Source organism: Cavia porcellus, unplaced genomic scaffold (genome assembly GCF_034190915.1).
Source record: "Cavia porcellus strain 051 isolate PalLab524CR breed Dunkin Hartley unplaced genomic scaffold, mCavPor4.1 scaffold_25, whole genome shotgun sequence".
Taxonomy (NCBI): domain Eukaryota; kingdom Metazoa; phylum Chordata; class Mammalia; order Rodentia; family Caviidae; genus Cavia; species Cavia porcellus.
The window spans coordinates 13,911,498-13,933,302 of NW_026947508.1; the positions used below are offsets into that span (position 1 = coordinate 13,911,498).

Sequence of the window (21,805 nt, forward strand, 5' to 3'; positions counted from 1 at the left end):
CACGATCACCCTGAGTGGGCACTCTGATGAGGCTCAGCTTTGAGGCTGGCCCCTCTGGACACCGGCAGGTGGCTGGGAACATGAACTGTACCTGTCTGGTGAGGCTGCCTCCAAGGTTCATGGTGCCTGAGCCGGATTTGTTGGTTTGCAGCCAGAGCATCACTGTGGAGGTCAACTTGTAATGGGCAGTGCGACCACTGGACTTCTCCTGGGGGGATGAGGCAGAGATCAGAACCTGAGGAACAATCTGAGCTAAGGAGGCCCTGGAAGTGTCTTCAATTCGGGCCATTCTAACATGTCCCTTCCTGAGGCAGCACCACGACACTACCTCTCGTAAAAGTCCCAAATGGGGTTTTTGGGGTGACTTTTTTATTGTGTATGTTTCCAGCACAAGTAATTTACATGTGCATAATACAGCTTGTTGCTGTTTTTTTTCCCCCCTCAATTGGTTTTTAAAGGGGCAAAATCTGCAATGTTGTGTATTAAGTTCTTTTGGGATCTTTGTTATTATGGACTAGTACAGCCCTGTATTTCTCCAAATGGATTTGGAGGAATCAGCAGGGGTCTTTGTATCACAGCAGAAACTTTGCTGGGGACTGGGCTCACTGGGGGGCTTAGCACCTGCAGTGGGAGGCCCAGGCCACCAGCTGGTGGGGCGGTGGTACCTGCACTTCTACCACGTGGATGGAATCCCAGCAGCCTTTGATCTTCTTTGATCCATCTCCAGCCTTCTTTATGAGGATCACTCCAGCAAACCCATGATCCAGATCCCAGAGGTAGACAGATGAGACGCCGCCTTCAAAATACCTACAAGAGACCGGCCCATGTGCCCGTTAGATGTAAGAGATCTTACACCAGCTCTCAGGCTGTCACCTGGCAACGACATACTCAGATATCTGTCTGGGATTAAGGACCCTGCCTGCAATGGTTCTGGGTCAAATCTTTATGTCCCAAACCCCTTCCTGGTGGGACTGAGATGCAGCACTTTTAAGGGTATAGAAAGAATGTGGGCTTAGGGGTCATGATATAAATTTGAGTTTGAGCATTTGTTTCTGGCAAGTTTACCAACTTCTCTGCGGATCTGGCACAGTGTGTGACACGTAGTAGACAATGACTGAAAGCCACTGCTACTGGAGCAATCATAAATGACTCTAGTTAGTATCTCTACCTTTTGCGACTCCTATTTGAATAGAGAAAAAAACCCACACCCACCCTCCATCCCAGAAGGACCAGGACCCATCAGTCTTTCAGTCATTTGCTATAAAATCCTAGCCAGAAACAATGGGCTAAGTGCGGGACATAGCTTCTCTTCAGATCTAAGTCAATACGGAAAAATTTCTTATTATGATCAAATGGAGGAGGGAAAGAAAAGGCCAGGGGATAGGAAATCAGGCTGGGTTCGCAGATCCAAGAGACTTGAGGTGACAGGTGTGATAGACACAGGCCGCTATGGGTAGAAATCCCAAGAACGGAACGAGCTGATGCAGAATCTCAAACTGTCAACAGTTGACCACAACTCTGGAGAAATTCAATCTTTTGGGCCAGGGCCTTCTTTATCTGATAGTCCAGAGGCTGTGAAGAGTGTAGCAGGGGCAGCGTGGGAGCGGGCAGGAGTGCTGCAGTGTGTACATGGCTCTCTGCCTCATGGGCCGGCCTGAGCGGCCCACATGCTCTCCGACCCGACTGATCAGCAGTGACCAGGGACCAGCCGTGAGAACCTGGACCACACACACAATGCCTATTTCATCCAACAGCGTAGAGACACAAGCAAAATAAAGATGCTACTTGAGAGATGATTACTGTTGTTTTTGTATTAAGTACTAAAAATTAACAAGCACCTGTGGATTATATCCCAATAGAGCTGTTATATAGTAAAACACACACACAGGGTAAATGTTAGTATTTAACGTGACAGGTGGATAAGAATTCTTTGTATAATTGTTCCTCTGTACCTACAGGTTTCACATCCTTGGACTTAACCACCTTTGGGCTGAAAGTGTTAGGGAAGAAGCCTACATCTGTCCTGAACAAGTACAGACTTTTTTCCTGTACTATTCCTTAATAATAAAACCATCTACACAGCAGTTGCACCGTGTCAGATATTTTAAGTACCCTGGAGATGATAAAGTACACAAGGGACGTGTGCAGGTCATGTGCAATTACGATGGCATTTTACGTAAGGACCTTGAGCACCTCAGGACCTTGGTTCACACAAGGCCCTGGAACCAACCCCAAGCAGATACTTAGGGTCAACTGTACTCTGTTTGCAGTTTTACTCAAACTATTTCAAACAAATGAACAAAAAAACCAAAACCAAAACCAAAAAAAACCTCAGTGCAGACCTCACAGTCCCAAGGGTACCTGTGCTTAGGTTGGCTACCCTTGCCGCAGCCCTCTGCTGCAGGACACCCTATCCCCATTTCTCTATCCCACACTCGCACCATGACTCAGCCATGGAAGTGGACTCAGCCTGCCTCCCACAGGCAGGGGCAGCACAGGAGCCACTCAGTGAGCATCTGCAGCAAGTGTCGAGGGGCCGGCAGCAGAGTGACACGCTGTCACAGCGTGGGGCCTGGCTCTGGACAGGTGCCACAGTGCAGGCCCACCTGAAGAAAAGCATGCAGGAATAGGCAACATACCTTTGGGGCCCAGCACTTGGGCCACACCGGGTGAATCCCAGGGCACTGGTCAATCCTGCACCTTCAGGTATGTGAGGTGGAAAGAATGTTTCTAAACCCAAATTCTTTCCAAACTTCCCCTCCCAGGGGAAGATGTGTTCTTAACTCCCAGGGGAGTTAAGATGTGTTCTGATTTAAAATGCAAGGTCCTAGCCTCCCTCTGTAGAGCAATCCTAGCGTGGACCAGCCCAATGGCAAATGAACACACACTGGATCATTCTTGAATTACCCTGGGACATGTGGAGATGAACTGATCACCTCTAAATCACAGCTGTGCTAGAGGCCAGGTTTTATGGTTTTCAGACAGGATGCAGCATGGGCTCATGAGGTTTTTTTTTTTTTTGTGGTACCGGGATCAAACTCACAACCTTGTGCTTGCCAGGCAGGTGCTTACACCGCTGAGCTAAGTCCCTGGCAATGGGCTCATGAATCCTTTTGGCCATGTGTTCACTTAGGAAGCTGGAGGGAACAGTAACCCACAGCAAACGTTCTCATACCCTTCCTGCTGATGATGGTTCTTGTGCTGGCAAAAAAAGCTGGGCTGATAATGCTTTCTGGCCATCCTGGAATGAAGGCCGGAAGCCCAGGGGTATTTCTGCATGTCCACCAGCTGCAGCCGTGCTGTTCTCCTGTGTGCTGGAGAACTGGGGAAAAGGGAGGTCAGGCTGCCCTGCAAGGGACCAGAAGAATCCTGGTGGCTTGACAGTCCTCATTAACACCATCCAGTGACCAGTTCAAAAGTTCCAGGGGGCCTAAGACTGAGCCCCTTGGTCCTATACCTTCATGTTATTCTAGAAAAACAGAACATCGGCAATAATGTTTTATACGGTGGAACTGGCTGTTTCCATCCCAGTGCCCTGCCCCACCCCACCCCGTGGCCTGGCTCCTGCCCTGGGCAGCTTCTCTCTGCCAACCTCAGCTACCCTCGTGGGCCACGCAGACCAGGTCTAAAGTTTCAAAATTTTGGAGAGGAAGAAGGTGTAAATGAAAGCCCAATTATGACCTTCTTGTGGGTTATTCTTTTTCTTAAAACTAAAAAAAACAAAAAACATAAAACAAGGCAAAACATTATAAAACAAAATTTAAAATCTAGCCCATGACACTATAAATCAGTGTATCCCATAAATCTGATTTTTTCCGAAGTCCTTTCCAGTCCTTCTCCAGATGCCTAATCTTTATATGTAAACATGAGCACAACAATAGGTACCATGTTGAGTTCAGCTGTTTTTCACCTGGCACTAACGATTATCACTTTTCCATGGAGCTACATGATCTCCATAACTGTTTCCAATAGCTGGGGTAGTATTTCATCGGGCAGGATCCTATTTACAGTTGATTTAACTTTTAATAAAGACAGGATGGCAGTGGAATTAGAGGCGGTGCTGCTGGCCTCACTTTGAATGTGTCTTCTCTGAAGGAATTGGAGTGTTCCCTCCCGAGGTGTGGCAGGCGTGCTGGGACGCGGCCTCCTCTGGCATGGCCCAGACACCACAACAATTCAAGAAAGGACTTGCATTCCACACGCCAAGCGGGACCTCCGGGACTTGGGCGGCCACAAGTCTCAACGTGATGTTCCCAGACAAAGGATCAGGACTGAGTGATTAGAAAGGATGGTTTAGAATTGCCCAGAAGCACCAGCCTTCCGGGTGAGTGCTGTCAGGTGGGCTCCCTGCAGTCAGGTGAGCGGTGACTGCAGGGGGCACAGACACCTCCGGCCCCCGTTACATGGTTTATGGTTTTACTCTGTGCGTGAAGCATTAATTAAAGAGGGACCTCAACAAGATTTTGAAAATTTATTCTTACCTACTGTACTTTGATCATAATGACATGAAACAAGGGAAAAAAATTATTTTTATGTGGTTCACATTTATGAGTTTTTACATAAAGGCTTTTGTGGGTATTTTAAGAATGTGCTAAAACGTTGTCTGAAACCACATGAAGCCATCTGAGAAGTCACCCGCCAGAACTAACAGCACACACATGGAAGCACTTTAACCTGCCTTTGTGTATGTAATGAGTCCAATAGTATTAATGTTGTTTAAATGCTAACATGCTATTTCAATAAGGTGGCTCTGCCATTGCCGAGACCCGCTCTTGGGCCCTGCAAGGCAAGGTAAATGATCAAATGGCCAAGAGTGGAGAGCAGGCTACAGGGGAGTGAAAGCCACCCTGCCTTGAGTTCTGCTTGTGCTCGGTCATTTCAACATTGCCAGCTCGCCACGAAGCGAGAATGGGTCTGGGACCGAGTGCCACAGCTGACTGGGCTCAAGAGAGGAAGCCCAGAGTTGCAGCAGCAGGGTCTCTGGTCAAGGGAGAGGTGCAGAGACCGTATGTTAAACTGGAGGCCTGAGGATGAAAGCATGGGCTTTGTGTCTCCTACCAGAGTGGGAAGCTGGACAGCCCAGGGCTGAATGCTACACACAAAGGTCAAGGTAGTAAACACCCTGCTCAAAATCAAGACCCCCCTACACCAAGGCATGTAACAGTCAAGATTCCAGGAACAAGAACAGAGTATTAAAAGCTATTAAGAGAAAAGAAACCTATAGAGAAAATCATCTATAAAGGAAAGCTCATCAGATTCATAGCAGACTTCTTCACACAAACCTACAAGTGAAGGAGAGCCTGCAGTTCAGATTAAAGTACCCTGTAAAACTATCTTTCAAATCAAGATGCCCCACCAGCAGGATGGCAATCTCAAGAGACTGCAGACGTCACTTTGGACAAGGGTTGAACACAAAGTGGTGGGGTCTCAGACAGTGGGTGGAAGGACAGTGACCCAGATCAAAAGCCCAGAATTACCCCTGCTGTTTGCAAACTGTCAACTGTCAACAAACAGTACTAGTGGCTTGTAGCAAAGATGAACATTTGCTAAGGCAAAAGGACCTGAAGAGGATTCAGACAGCTGGGAGTAAGGCAATGCAGTCACTTGGGGCTGGAGCTCTAACCCCAAATTGTATGTCTAAGGATGCCTCTGCACTGGACGAGCAAGGAGCAGAGGGCAAGATGCTCAGACGGAGCTGCTACTTACCAGCCTAAGCCATTACAGGTAAGCATGTGGTTGAGTTTATTCTCTACCAAAACATCCCTGAACTTGGATCAGCTCAAAGCCAGCGCCACTAACCCTCCTCTACTGAGTTTCAGCCTGCTTCTCCCTGAACGTCCCTCTCCCCTAGAATAATGGCAAAGCTGTGCACTGAGTCTATGCCTGTAACTCTTCAACCACAGGACCTCTGGGGGACAGACAAGAAAAGAGGAAACATAGAACTTCACATTCAAAATGACCTACTTCACAAAAGTAAAAAGAAAATATTTTGGCCCCAAAAGCTTTTATGGAGTGCTAGCAGCTGAGGTGTGTATGGAGACCTTGGATGGAAACTGGTTTTGGGGTCCCGAGTTGTAACTATGACTTACTGGCTACCTGGGCCTGGCTGACACCAGGCTGCAACGTAATGGGGAGATGGCCTTGGAGGCTGCCTACACCCCTTTCTTCAGCCTGCCTCCCGGGACTGGCTGCATTCCAGGTGGAATAAAAGGCTCCCAACGGGTAGTGAGTCACATGTTACAGCCTTCCACAGAAGGCTGCCGGGAGGGTGCTTTCCAGCACTGGCCAAGAAACAAACGCTGAGGTTCTGGGCTTCACTCAGATGTGTCCTTCCAGCTGTTACCTGGCTGCGCCACTGTCATGGGACTGGGCTTGGGCCAGGAAGCTCTGGCAGATCTGAGCCTCCAGAATGAGGCATCTGTGATGCCAACACGGATCCATAAACCCAGACTAGTATGGGACTCGAGACAGGGAGCCCTAGGGATGCTGGATGCGATTTTTTCTACGACTGGTTTTTTATTAACTAAAGCCAAGACGACGAAGAGTATTAATACGGCACTAATATGGTGCCAAAGACCATTTTTTCCATCAGTTAAAATGTGGCCACAGGATCTCTCCCAGTTCTGACCGCTCCCCAAGGGCCTGGTGGCCTGAAAGAAGTAGACCCTGAACACCACAAAGGCAGCCTACAGCCTTCCCACTGAGTACATCCAGCCCATTTTGTTTTTTGAGACAGGATTTCATGAAGTCATTTAGTTATCTTGGCTGGGCTGGAACTCGAAATCCTGTCTCAACTCCCTGGAGTGTTGGGATTGCAGGCAGGCATCACCAGGCTTGGCATGAACATCTTAATGAAGCATCTGTCAAAGCCTTGCTTACATACTTATAGTGACGAGAACTCACTACATTCTTAATACAAAGACTTCTCTTTAGAACAATTGAGACAGCTCTCTTAACTTGAGTGAAAGTTTGCCTTTTAGGGCCACACAAAACAAGAGTCTAACACCCCTCCCTCATACAGTTCTTTAAAAAATGTAAAGGTGGCTTCCTGGCAGGTGCTCATGCCACTGAGCTAAATCCCTGGCCCCAAAGTGGCTTCCATAAATGCTCAAATTTTTCTTTTTTGGCTTTCCTGTCTTTATATGACTCCTTCTAAGAGATGATATGAAGTCCCGGTACTTTAGCTGCCTCTTTGACATTCCCAAGGTCGTCAACATCCTTCCTAACATAGAAAGGAGAGCACGTGTTAACGAACGCCTTGTGGAGATCATTATGCAACTTGGCACAGGCTGCCATCGTAGATATGGCCCCGCCAGTCCACTGCTGTCATACCTCGCTACACTGGCACACACACAGCGTGTGCTCATCTCCAATGGAATATGCTTCCTCATGGGTTGCCATGGATTGTGCTATGGTTTAAGTATGAAGTGTCCTCAGGGACTCACTGCACTGTGGGCTTGATCCCCACACGGTATTGTCAGAGCCAGGGCCTAGACTGGGTTAGGAGGGTGCTGACCTCATCGATGGATGAGGACTGCTGCTTGTGTTGTAAGAGCTGGGAACCAGCTGGAGGAAGGACATCTCTGGGGCCACACAGCAGAAGGGGCTATCTTTTTTGAAGAGTTGGAGGATGGATACTAGAGACTGAAGCTAGGGCCTCTGCACTGAGCTACACCCCTAGTTCTTCTCTGATTTTTAAGACAGGACCTAAGCAGTCCAGGCTGGGGGCCAACTTGGGATCCTCATGCCTTAGTCTCTGAGTGCTGAGATTACAGGCATGTGCCACCACGATCCACTTGAAAGATATTGCTTGTCGCGGTCCTTTCTCTCCTCTTGGGCTCTTCCCCGACTGCTTCCCACATGCTTCGAGGTGAGCAGCTCTGCTCTGCCACGCCTTTGCACCTTGGTATTTCTACGCTGGAGTTAGCACACCGTGGACTGAAAATGTGAGCTGAAATAACCTCTTCCTTAAGTTGATAGTGTCAGGTGTTTTGTCCCAGCAATGGAAAGGTGACCAATTACAGATTATCTGTCACATCCTACATGTGAGTACTTGGTAGACCAGAGTTGAGCCAATCAACCTCACCGAAATCTGTTATGCATCATTCTCACAGATACAGCCTCGACACTCTGACTCATCTTCTGGATTCTGAATGTGCTGCCATCCACGTCCTGTATTCCAGGCCACCTTTCCACACAGGCCTCTAGGCCTGTGACTATAATTGAAAGGAAGAGACAACACAGAGGAGAAGAAAACTGAGTTCTAGATCATGTGGCCCAGTTTTCTGCCCTAGAAAATTTTAAAGTTTTCTAGAAAGAGGCCAGGGGCCAGAGGCCAGGGTGAAGGCCTCTGTGGAGAAACTGATGTCCGCTAGGCAGGGCCACGGGCTTGAGTTTCTGTCAAGTTGGAAGCACAACCAAGACAGCCACGCCCCAGACTGACTGGAGTCAGGAGACCTGCCAGGCGGTCTGAGGGAGGGAGGGAGGGCAGAGATGAGGCAGGTGGACTGGAATGCTGGCTGAAGGGTCCGAAGTGAAATGGTCAGCACGACCAACCAAAACAAGTAAGATCCCTGAGGGATCTGGTGCCAAGCTAGGCACACTGCCCCTTCAAAATGTCCACGATCTTAAAATTCCAATTTTTACCATTTTTGACCCTGTATCCTTCCTTCATGGGCATGGGCCATCTGCTTCAGAGATCATACTACACAGCAGCAGCAAGATTTGAGATAAATGGTCATGCAGGACACTTTTCACTGTAACTGGAGCTGGGACATGGCAAGGACAAGGTCACACAGGCAACTCGCAAGCTCCACAACCGATGGCCAAGAGGACACAAAACCCAGAGGCAAGTACTGCTCTGCCAGAGGCTGAGGCTCTGGCCCAAGACCTTCTGTTCCTTTCCGGCCTCAAAAAGAAAGAAAGATTCCCAGCTACCAGCAGCAGTTTGTTTTTCTTCTGATCATGCTCAACATCCTCTGACATAAAAAGGCACCTAGATCCACAGGTGGGAACAACTTGAACTTCATCCCAGCAAGAGAGGACACACCCTGATTTGCTTGGACGGGGCACGTGAAGCCTGTTTACCTTCCAGCCAGCATAGACCAACATTTCTTTTTGTGTCTGTTGGCTCCAAAACCACCACCACTGAGAAGATAGGCTTATCTCCTGTCCAACTCAGGGACACAGGGGCTGCCTAATGGGTACAACTTCGGTAAAGACCAGAGGGTGCAAATAGCCACAACCACAAGAGGGGCTCTCTTCCTCAAGCTGGTTGTGCTACTTCCCACGTAAGCATGCAGCTGCAAACATGCTCGTGGAGAGACAGAGGGATGGTGACAGGAAGTGAGGGACTGGAAGGCCTTGCCTCGGCATCTTGTCCATTTCCATCAGGCTTTCATTCTGGGCAGGGGAAGAGGGCAGCCTTGACATGTTCTGAGCTGCCCAGGAAGCATCCTGGCAGAAACAAGACGCATGAGGGCCCATCTGCCCAGCCCCGGGCTACACTTCGCTCGGCAACACTGGAGCAAAATCAGCAAGTGGCCTTGGGCTGGCCACATCCAGAGCAGACACTGAGACCCAATCAGCCTTATCTGTGTGTTGAGACCGGCAGTTTTCACCACTGCTCACGGAGTTTGTTCCAGAGTCTGCCTGCGGACAGAGGGCAGGTATTCTGTGGAAATTCCTTCCAGCACACACAGGTGCAACGACCCCTGAGCAAACATACCAATGGGCTTAGGCATGTGTGACTTTAATGCCAGCTGCACTCAGAAGTGCACATCTGGGCTACGGCTGCAGCTCTTTATAGCCGCTCTTTATGAGGCTTTTATTTTTTACTTAAAGGGGAATAATGAAGGCCTCTCCGAAACAATGGTGCGGCTGGAGGGGCCACTGACCTGCCCTGGGCTCTGGTTTTGGGATCTGATGAAGCATCCACATGCAAACCAGTGGGGTCGCCTTGCCCCCATGGGTGACACAAGGCAGTGCTGATGGCCCTGAGCAGCCCACCTTGTGACAAGTCAACAGTTAAGACCCAGAATGCGTCCCTATCATAACAAAGCTGCTATTTGTGAAGAGCTGTTTTGGGCTGAGGGCCTCACGCGTGTTATCTCACAGCATGTGCCCAATTGCAGAGCTGAGAAGCAGGCAGCCGGGACTGGCCATCTGGTGCGGCTGGCCCATGAGACCCAAGTTTCATCCCCGTGGCAGGCTGCTTGGCCTCAGGAGACACCCAGCTGTGGCAGGAGGCAGCACACAGAGTGCAGGAAGGGCTCAGCCTGTAAGGTAACACAACATGAAACCACCCTACTGCGTATGCTGCCTCAAGGTGGAGACAGAGCAAGGCACGGAGGTGGCCAGGCCCCCAGGAACCCCTCCCTGGAGTACCCACACCGGGGATTCCGGGAGGAGCTTAGTGAGACGTGGATCCCTGACACTCTAACAAGCAACTGCCACACTGCAGGGTGCAGGCTTCCGGTAGAACCAGGGGCCCAATCAGGAGACAGCTGGTCCCTGGTTGCAGCAGAAGTCTCACCCCACGCGGTGGTTAACCTTGACTGTCGATCCGACTGAACTGAGAAACACCCAGGAAATTACTAAGCACATTTCTGAGTGTGTCTGTGGCACATGGACAGCAAAGTACTGGGGGAGACTCACCCTGAATGTGGGTAGCACCTCCTGTAAGGAGGGGCTTGGATGGAGCCAGAGCAGAGGAGGGAGGGAGGAAGGAGGTGGCGGACAGCTTGTGGCTACCATGAGGCGAACAGCTTCCCTGCACCATGCCCTTCTGCCGTGACACCTCTGCCTTGTCAGAAACCTAAAACCAAAGAGCTGGCCGGCCACAGACGCCACCTCAGAAACCGTAAGCCCAAGTAAATCTTTCCTCTTGTGAGTTGTGTTTTTTCCAGGTATTTTTGTCACAGTGACAGAAAGCTAATGAATACAACCCAGCACACAGAACAGCAGGAACCCAAGTGTGATTGCGCCATATGGTTACGGGAACCCAGGAATTCTGCAAGAATTAAGTCCATGATGCTGATTCAGGGGATCATGTTTATAAACAAACTTGGTTTCCACACACTCCTGTTTTCCATTTGACTTGCTTTTAGCAGATGAAAATCAGACAGCACATGCCAAGACAACCTATCCTTGGACCGCAGCCCCTGCCTGCCTCAGGGCGCCAGACGAAGGCAACTGAGGGTGCTGCTTGTGGGTCCCAGCAAGGGACAACCGGCAAGCCCATCCAGACTCCCTCAGGGGCTCTGGAAACTGCAGCAGATGCCCCCACTTAAGAGCAGAGGCACAAGACAGCAGGAAGCCAACTCAACCCACTCCCCAAAAGCCCAGGAGGCTTCTCCTGACCCAACTCCCCATTTAACCAACAACATATTCAACCAGGCTGCGGGCCTGATTTTGCCCACTCACTGCTCTCAGCACTTTGGCCTGGCCAGGCTGTGGCCTGCTGTGATGCACAGTGACCCATGGCAGGCAAAGTGTGTTCTCAGAGGTGCGCTATGTGCATGGGGGAAGATATAGACAGGATCTGTTAAAATCCAAGCACTAATCACACTGCCAAAAGCTGAAAGCCAGAGATGGTCTCACTGTATCCACCTACTGTCCCTGGACCACAGAGTGCAGCAAGTGATATCTACTGCAGGGTCCCTTTGGAGATCTCTGGACCTGAATGGTCCTACTTTGGGGCAAGAAGGAGGACAATGACCTACGTGAAGGGACAGGCTAAGCAGGATGTGACTTCCTCAAAGGTCCTCCCAGCTCCAGGACTCTCCTGCACCTTTTCCAGAGCTGCCTACCCTCTGTTCTCTTCCACTCCCCGGGGGCCCTGACTCTGGAGACCAAAGGTTCCTGGGCTAGTTATTTCTAAAAATCCTTGGCCTTTACCGTGGGCTTCATCCGCCAGACTGAGCTCTCAGCCAACTGGTCAGAATCCTTTGCCAGCCTCTCTGCCCAAATCATTCCCGAGGCACTCTTCAGAACAACTCCCCAAGTCTGTGCTCAACAGGCTCAGGCCCCTCTCTCCACTGCCCATGTCCTGCTCTGACCTCACCTGCCCATCACAACCACCTGGATCCGTCTGAGGGCCAGGTCTGGACCCAGACAGTTCCCACTGCTCTAAGTACTGCCACAGTTGCCTGCTGGCATGTACACGGCTGTGTGGGACTAGGGGTGCCAAGGCTTGAGGATGTGCTAGGTGGTTGCACAGGTTCCCACACAGAGCTGTATTCAAGGCCAAGACGTCAGAGTGGGAGTACGCAAGTAGAAGGCCGAAGAACTCGTGTGCAAGCTCCTATAGCCCTCCATGTGGGGCCACACCAAAACACCGACTCCCCAGCTAGGGGCTGCTATCCCAGGGAGACTCATGAAGAGATTCAGGGCCCAGGGTTTTATGTGTTTTTGTTTTGGTACTTAATGCAGCCTCATGCATGCTAGGCAAGGAGTCTACTACTCAGCCGCATCCCTAGACCCCTTTATTTACTTCTTTTATTTTGAGAATAAGTTGCCTTGAACTTGCAATCCTCCTTCCTCCGCCTCCTGAGTAGCAGGGATTACAGGTAGGCACTGCAGTACCCTGCCAACATTTTACTTAAAAGTATGCATTAAAATTTCAGATTCTGGAAGAAAAGCAGGAATTCATGTATCACAGTACTTGAATACACAGTTCACGCACTGTGAGAGGCTCTCATCAGAGAATAGTAGGAAGTCCCTCTTTTTTTCCTGGTACTGGAGATCAAACTCACAACCCTGAGCTTGCCAAGCAGGCGCTGTGCCACTGAGCAATATCCCCAGCCCCCAGTAGAAGTCTCCTGAAGTCAGGTTCCTCTGACAGCAGCCTCTGGCTGCTCAGCCAGTTCTTATCTGCACAAGGCAAAGTGCTGTGGTCCCCTGGAGCGGTGTCCTCAGCTGCCCTCATCTGCAGCCCAGCCCCTCTGTTCTCTGCTCCTGTGGGGCCTGCCTTGGCCCTGTGTAACTCTTGTGACTGGTGAGGGCACTACTGACAAGTCTGTTCACTGTTCCCACATGCGCCTCTTCAGCTCTGTCACCTGGGAGCCTCAGGAGGGCAGGGACAGCTCAACTCCACCACAGCTGCACCACAGTGCAGAGCCCACCCCTCTGAGGCTCATGGGAAATGTGTGTTGATAGCTTTAAAGTGTTTTCTCTACAGTCACACAGATGGGAGCCTCATGTGTCCTCACGCGCTCCAGGGGGTGGGATGAGCAGGGATCATTAACTGCACTTTCCAGACAGACTCACTTGAGGTCTTCGTGGTGGGTGGTGGCCTGGCCACGACCTGACACACAGCCTTCCCACATGGCCACCACCTCGCCAAGCTGACTGCATGAGCAGCCCAGTGCCACTGTCACAAACACAGAGGAGACATCCACACAGGTGACTGATGCATAATCAGGACAAGGCCTGGCAGCCTGAGGACGCTGAATGGATGTACAGACCATAGCAGCAGGGCACTCAGCACAGCACCTTGCTGAGTGCCCTCAGCTCTTGGAAGCTACTCAAGCTTGCATACTCAATCTGTATCTTTTTAAAAACCGAGGTTCTCCCCATTCTGTGGCCTGGCCTGAGACTCACTCCTGGGTGCCTCCTATTTGGGGGCCCCTCCACAGGCCCCAGTGACTGCCACCCACACTTCTGCTAGGCCTCCGTAGAGAGCCTCCCCTGTCACCTGCAGTTCCCCATAGGCCTGAAACACTCAGTGCTCATGCTCAGAGGAAGGGGTGGCCCCCAAGACCCCAGGGTCTGGGGCTGGGCCATGCAGCTTCAGAGACCCAGGGCACTGAGGCAACAAACCTCACACACAGCTGCGGCTGTCCTGTCCTTCCTGGGCCACAGATGCTCATCTGTGTCGTCAGATTACACAGATGGAAAGTGGAAGGAGTGTAAACAGCCACAATTGTAGAGCAGTCCTAATAAGGGGGGGAAAGCAGGTAGAAAGCCTGGGGAGGCCCAGCCACCAAGCGCCTGGCCATCCCGAGAGGGGCCCACGGGCTTCGGCACTGCCACAGGGACACAGTCTTGTTCCACCCTGTGAACTTCTAGACAAAGAGGGTTGATTAGGAAGCTAGTTAAAGCTTTTGAAGATTATCTCAAGCCCCAAACAAGGAACACAAAATGCCCTCCCACCCTGCTTTTCCACCAAACCCCACCCCCACCCCATCATGGCTTCATTAAGTCTTGATTTCAATCAATTGCACACCCACTAAAATTAACTTATAAGGCCAATAAATTGCAACCGCATGTTTGAAGGTATTATCTGCTCTAAGCCAAGATCCATGGGTTGCAGAGCATGGGGCAGATGGGACTAATCATCTTCGGGAGAGATGGTGCCAGCCCTTTTTGTTAGAACATCTGGTCTCCTCGCAGAACCTAGGCCGACAGAGGCCAGGCGCGCCCCAACACGAGAGCCAGAGCAGGGCAGGCTTCTCATCTTCCCCGGAAACCCCCGGAATGAAGGTGCTCCCATGGTGGCTCTACCAGCCCTTATGCTAGCTAGTTCCCTGGCAGCTGTGAGTGCTGGCCTCCGTCTGAGGTTATACTTCCAGGAACATCTCCAGAAAAATGGTCTCGGGTCCAGGGATGAGGTTTTGTGACTGATGAGCTAGCCTAGGACTGGATCTAAAAAAGCAAGGTGTCAACTCTGCTGGGAAAGAACATGGAGCAGCCCACGAGCCAGCACCAAGTCTGCCCTTCCTGACTTCCCTACCCCAGTGCTTACGGTTCCTATCAAATGGGGAAAACCCCCTTGGGCTTGGGAGTCAGGCATGAAAACAGCCAAGGCACTGGTGACCTGGTAGAAGTGGCAAAATTCAAGATGACTTTGAGTAGACGATGCCTTTACTTAGCCCCTGTATTCCAGCAAAATGGGCCTATTGTCTTCCAGGCATTCTCTGCAAAGTGGCTTATTTTATTTTGTTTATTTTTTGGTTCTGGGGATCGAACTCACATCCCTGCACATGCCAGGCAGGCGCTTTTGCTGCTGGGTTAAATCCCCAGCCCCAAAGTGGTTCATTTTAATCTAAAAACTGAGCTGTTTGAGCCCGTAATTCAGAAGCCCACAGGCCAGGGAGGTGGGGTGGGGGGTGGTGTGGGGAGTCAGAAGCCAGCCATCTCGGCCCCAGCCCTGTCACTCAGACCATCTGACACCATGTGCGGGTGATTAACTCCTACTCCCTGCAAAGTCAAAGCCTTTACAGACCCAGGGATCAAAGCCAGGGCCTGGAGATAGGACACAGCCTTCCCTCAGGGCATAGTGAATGGGACCCTTTCTCCTGTCTGTGGAGGCCGAGTGCTCCCGGTCTGAGCTGCTGTGGGCTGGGACTGCCTGGCTGGGGTCTCATTTCAGCTCAGGCCCCCTCACACTCACTGCGGTCTCCCCCCACTCATCTCTTAGGCACCTCAAGGAGGAAGAAGGACAAGGCTAAAGGGCGCACAGGTTACGGGCAGGGAGGGAACCCAGTGCTTCCGGGCCAGGTCTGCTGACCCCCAAAATTAGCAAGGGCAGGGTGTCTTGAGGCCTCTGGCTTTCTTTGGTTTGATGTGTGTGTGTGTCACACTTTGAGTGAGCAAGCCCAGTGTGGACTTCCCAGCATACAGGCCACAAACCCGATGCTCCCTGAAAGTTCACAGCAACCCAGCATACCCTGTAAGAGGACGGTGACCGCAAAGATGGCAGGAACCTAGCAGCTTTCAGTCACTGGATGGGCGGGTGGTCAAGAGCAATGAGTCCAACAGTTTTAATGCTGTGAGAACTGTGAGACACCAGGATTGCTGGAAGTTAACAGACAGGTCTGCACCACACAGGGGTCTGCTCTTCCCCGGGAGCAGCAGCCTCGCTCCCGCAGCCCTCAGGAACAACCCGGCATTTGTCTTGCTCCAGAGGTGGTGTCTTCTTTCTGGCAGGGGTGGGTCTGCCTAAGGACCTGGTCATCTCCCACCAGCAGCAGGACACAGGCCATCCTCCTGGGCCCTCATGCAGCAGCCCAGAATTGCCAAAGCAAAAGACAGATGGGAGAATTCCTGGAAGAGCTTCACTCACAGGGTGACCACAAGTGAGTTTTCTCTTGGGCATGGGAGTGGTGGGGAGGGACAGGAGCAAAGGGCAGGAAGGTATGACCTGCTGCCCTGGCTAATGTCACTCAGAGCTCCTAGACAAAGGAAGGAAAGAACTCAGGTTCCAGGCCCCTCAAGGCCACAACTGTCCACCAATGACCTCTCAAGAGCGCTCTGAGGACAGAGCTTCTGGTGGTAAGCACTGTATCAAGATGTTTAAAACAAAAAGGAAAAAGAGATGTGTTTTCATAACTTTTAAGTCCAGAAATGTGGTGGTACGGCCTGTGTAGTCCTGCTGAGGAAGCCCCCTCGTGTGTGGTCTTGGGAGTAGTCCCTCCAAAACACTCAGGACTCTGGTGTCTGCAATGACAGTTCCAAGTGCCATCTCTCTGTGGCCTAGGTCTCCTGTCAGGTGGAGAGAAAGTGGCCTTGCTGCACTTGCGCAAGCAGAGAATGAAGGGCCTCCCTGCCTCTTCTGTGGGTGCCACTGAGGCACTCTCCTCCTCTCTGTTCTCCTGCTGAGTGGCACACTGACACTCTGGGGTCTAAACTGGCACAGACCCTGGAGCCGGGGTGGGTGCTCCAACAAGGGGCAAGGACGGACATGTCCCCACTTCAATTCCCAAAATGAATTCCCAAGGTGGCTTCAGAGAAGTGTGGGTAAAGTCACAGCCCAGCCCGTGGAACTATGGGTCACTGAGACTTAACAGAGGACAGTTTCCCAGGTTGGTGGGGGGGAGCCTTTTCAGGAGGCAGCAGAAAGGGGTGAGGAGCTGAGTCACAGCACCTGTGTCTTCCAGATGTGCTACCATCTGGAGCACTTCTCAGCCTTGGTTTCATGTCTGTTAAGTGGGCAAGCAGCATGGAGCCAACAGGTATTGTAAGGATGGAGTGGAGAGTTCTTAATGATAATGAGCTCGTTAATCCCTCAGGAGGCGGGGCCAAGTGACTTTACAGATATGACCTTAGGACAAGGCCAGAAGAGAGAAAAAGGGGAACAGGAGGGTCAGAGGGGAAACTGGCCCCTCCCAGGTCCGGACCTACTCTTGGCACCACGCACTGTGTCCAGGTCATTTCACTGAGGAAATAAAACACAAAGATTCACATCTACAAAGAATCAGACACTCCTCTCTCAGTGAATCTAACCATGCAAGCCAATGAAAAATCCCTCCACACCAAATACAGCCTCTGAAAAGAACAGGGGGCAAGGCCGGGCTGCTTGCTGGATGTGGGAGCAGCACACGGGGGCAGCTCGGCCCCTCAGAGCATGAAAGCCTGGCACATGCTGTGGGGGCTGCCCACTGGCACCTCACACCAGTGGAAAGAACACACGGTCCTCCTGGGGTACTCGAACAGCTCATGAAAAACTTTCAAAACTATCGACTTTCTGGTAGCTTTCCATCTTCACAGGGCTGGCAGCTCTGGAAGTCAGCTCCCAGCTCTGGTGTTGCTCTTTGAGAGCAATTTAGGGCAGTAAGTCACAGCAATTCTGTCACCAATCAGCACCGACATGTCCCTTAAAGACCACAATTTCTACCCCTGATCCTTCTCCAGGGGAATCCTGGTCAGGATAGAATGTTTTTGGGCCACATAAGAGGCTGTATCCACAGAACTCTTGTGAGCACCTGACTCACGGGAGGAACGTAAATGCCTGCAAACACACTTCTGGCTCTGGTGTTAGGTAAGGATGGTTTTACGCCCCAGTTCTACAGCTTACTGGCTAGGGAATCTGGGTAAGCCACTTTGCTTTGCTGAACCTGTGAGCGTATCTCCAAAAGGACAGAAGCCTCTCCTTTAGGGTCATTTTAATTTGAATGAAACAGGGAAGACTATGGTGCACGCTCCCTCATTACTGGCTGTTTTCATTGTTAATATGAAACTGATTCCAGGTGGGGGATTTAGCTCAGTGGCTCAAGTGCTTGGCGGGTACCCATGAGGTCATGAGTTTCACCTGTTACAAAAAAAAAAACAGACGGATTCCATTTGGGAGGCCTCTTGGAACGGCTGCATCGCACAGGTAAAGAAGACAGAGAAAATAACTATGCACTATACTAGAGCAGTGAGTCACCATCAGGAGGGAAGGAGTCCTCCCGTAACAGGGTAAAGTTCAAGACGTACGGGTCTTTAAGCATTTTAATTGTTACATCAACAATTTGTAGACGTTTCAGGCAACTATAGATTCAAATCTAACTCCTGCCCTGCGGTCTTCTGTGAGTAACTTAATATCTTGGAACCCCAGTCTCCTTGTCTGTAACACAGGAGATGAAACGATGTTCCCCAAAGTCCTTTTGAGGATTAAAGATACTGCATATAAAATACTGGGACAGGATAAGACACTGAAGATAAAGCTATACCGTACTGTTGATGCATTTGGGGCACTGAATTGTTCAGGGCCATTTATTCACAGCTCCCTTAGAGCAAGCCTGTGTATCTCATTCATTTGCACAGTATGACGAAGTTTTGTCTGGGTCAGACTGGGAAGCGTCCCCTGCCTCACAACTTCCATTTCCTTTTACCCGTGTTAGAGCAAGCTAACTATTCTTTATCCCATCCCAACAGTCTGCTCGGTAGGTCTGACACCTCCTTTCTGACAACACATTCAGAAGTTCAGACGCTTGCTTCCTCTTGTTTCTATTTTCTTGCCCACATCCTAGACGGGGGCAACTACAAACTGAGAGCCACATCCCACTTGCCTCAAGGCTTAAGAAGTAGTTTTTACATTCTTTTAAAAGTTATCATAGAAAAGAGAAAAAATAGTCATTTTCCATAACCTGCAAATCCTAAAACGCCTACTACTTTTAGCTTGTTTTCAGCCAAAAGTTTGCCCTATTCTAAATGGTGGAATTTTTACTGAATTAGTATTGCATATTTTACAGCTTCATCTCACACACACACACACACACACACACACACACACACACACCTTTTCTTTTTTGAGGGGTGGGGTGGGAGAGCTGTATCTGCATGTTAGTGGCACCATTCAGGTTAGAGCTTCCGTAATCCTAGGTCTTTTCATTTTTCCTTTTTTTTTTTTGGTCTTTTTCCTTTTTTTTATCGGTACCGGGGATCAAACTCATGACTGCCTGCTTGCAAGGCAGGCGCTTATGCCGCTGAGCTAAATCCCCAGCCCCGGTCTTTTCATTTTTATGTTCAGACAAGATCTCACCGGGTTGTCCAGGTTGGTCTTCAACTTGCTATCCTTGTGAGTTACTGAGGTAGGGTGGCTGGGGTTACAGGTGTGCACCACAATACCCAGCTCACTGTATTTTCAGTATAGAATTTAATTTAAAATGAAATTCTGGTTTAAAAAAGACAAAAAACAAACTCCAGAGGCCAGCCTTCTCTGGAGCTTTCCCTGGAAGAGTGAGTAAGTGACGGATCCTTTGGATAGTATGGTTGTGGCAGGAGAAGGGAACAGGAAGCAATCTGAACAGTCTGGCACAAATGCCTTTGCTGTTGTTGGTACAGGGACTGAAAATATGGTCTTCACATCAAGCTACACCCCTAGCCTTTTCCTTTTGAGACAGTTTGCCCAGGTTGGGCTTGAACTTGCAATCCTCTTGCCTCAGTTTGAGTGCTGGAATTAAACTTTCTTAAAGAGGACAAAGTCAGGGGGCTGGGGATTTAGCTCAGCGGCATAAGCGCCTGCCTTGCAAGCAGGTAGGCATGAGTTCGATCCCCGGTACCAATAAAAAGGGAAAAGGCATTAAAAAAAAAAAAAAAGGACAAAGTCCAACTCAAGATTCACAAGATGTTACAGAAAGTCTGTCCCCGTCTGCATGAGATCCAGACTCACCCTACCCTGGCACTGAGGGAATTGTACGAGTTCCCAGTCAAAACTGAGGGTGAGGGGCAGCAAAACCCACAGACTACTGAAGACAGACCTGATAATGAGCCCTGGCTCTGCCAGCTGCCTTGGACAAACACTTTACTCTTTTTGAGTCTAATTTCTCAAAATCGATCCTAGTTAAAAAATTAGTTGGGGGAGCCAGGCAACAGATGCAAAAGAGACTGGCTCAGTCCTGCTCTCATCCAAATATCCAAATAGGTCCCACTCAAACCACAAGAGCCAGAAGGCAAAGGGAGTGCAGAACTCACAGGTCTCGGTACTGGTCAAAGGCATTGTTGGCTTCCACCTCCAGCTTTCTCAGCCGAGCAGACGGCATGGCCCCATCTTCCAAAGGAGGGTCATACTTGTTACTCCACGGTGACCTGGAGGGAGGGGGAAGGGAGAATAAGAGGCCATGTGAGTCACTCCAGGAGCACACGGCCTATGAGCAGTGGTCCAGCCCCAGCTGCCTGCAAGTTCAAAGGCAAAGCCACTGCACACAGCCCAGATGTTTCAGGCCCCTGCGACCAGGGGTACAGGGCTCAGAATGAGACTGGAGTGCACCTAGAAACCTCTCTCACCAGCTGTGCGGTATGAAGCCAACAGCAGGGCTGTTGTGGGGGGCCAAGGGAAAGGATGCCCAGAGCCAAGGCCACAGCTCGGCGTACAGCAAGTGTTCAACTATGCTCGTCTTTCCCTTCCCACTTTCTTAGCTTCCTCTGTGTTCACCCCTGTAGTGATCACCTGGTGCCCTCTCTCCTTCCTGACTTGCTGGTGGCTCCAGATAACTGTTCCCAAGACCTTCTCACACAGGAAGGTCTAAGAAGATACCTGTCAGCTACAGAAGCAGGCAGGAGATCCAGGTCCAGGTGGAAATGCCAACTGCATTAGAAACATGGAGTGCCTGACCGCCCTACATGGACAGAGGACGGCTTTCCCAGTACCCCAGGGCTGTGCACATGTGACCGTGAGTGAAGTAACAGGAGTCAGCCCCTGTGGCCCAAAGACACTGTGCACTTCCGGAAGTATATTCTGCTGCATCGGGAAAGCACTGTCACACAAAGAACGAGGAAGGGGTTACAGGCGAAAAATCTACTCATTCATTTCTGCAGAGTTTTCAGAGACAGAAGAACTGACAGGGCGAGAGAGAAACGAAGAGGAAGACAGGACAGGACAGAACTGTGGAAAAGCCTTTCTGTTCCTGAGTAGGAATCCATGATTTCTCCTGACCACACACCACGCTGCCCTACCCACTTCCCTGAGGACCTGAACCTTCACACCCCTGGGGACTCAAAGACCCTTTCATTGTGTGGCTGATGTTAAGTGAAAAAGGTGTCATCACCACCTTCTGAAGCCCAGTTTTAATAAATTCTGTACACAAATGTCTTTTCCTGGTAACTGACTTCCACGTGGCACCTGTGTTGGCAGATCACCTCGGTAGGTAAGCTGCTCTTGGGCAGAGGTCCCAGCTCAGAGCTGGTCCCCAACAAACAGGTAATGGGAGAAGAGCCGTGTGTGTTCCTCCAGGGTCCTCAAACAGCAGTAACACTGACTGCCACAGCAAGAGCATCAGAAACAGCTGCTCCCAGCCACCTCACTCACTGGAACTGGTGGGGATCAGCACAGATGGGTGATCCCCTTCTCCCTCATCCTCAGCTGCCCCACATGCACCGGCCTAGTTACACTGTACACACACACACACACACACACACACACACACACACACGCTGGCACTGATGTCTCTCCTTTCCTGAGCAGGTGCAGACACACTGTTTCTCACCCAGGAACCTGCCTTGCTCGTCCCTCAGACACAGCACTGCCCGCTAGGAACTCCTGTGAGGATGGAAGTGTGCTGCAGCTGCCCTGGATGGCCAGGCAGCCATGAGCCACCTGTGG

The 21,805-nt window shown here is 50.6% G+C and overlaps 1 protein-coding gene across 4 annotated transcripts in view; it reads right to left on the reverse strand.

Moving 5' to 3' along the window:
* The window catches only part of Capzb (capping actin protein of muscle Z-line subunit beta), a 127,819-nt gene that overhangs the window by 15,134 nt on the left and 90,880 nt on the right, over nucleotides 1-21,805 (reverse strand). For all 4 annotated transcript variants that reach the window (XM_005004332.4, XM_023565731.2, XM_023565732.2 and 1 more), the window contains exons 4-6: nucleotides 20,179-20,292; nucleotides 666-807; nucleotides 92-208 (exon numbers count right to left, since the gene is read on the reverse strand). In XM_005004332.4, the coding sequence (XP_005004389.2) occupies nucleotides 92-208; nucleotides 666-807; nucleotides 20,179-20,292 (373 nt within the window). The remainder of the gene's footprint in view (nucleotides 1-91; nucleotides 209-665; nucleotides 808-20,178; nucleotides 20,293-21,805) is intronic.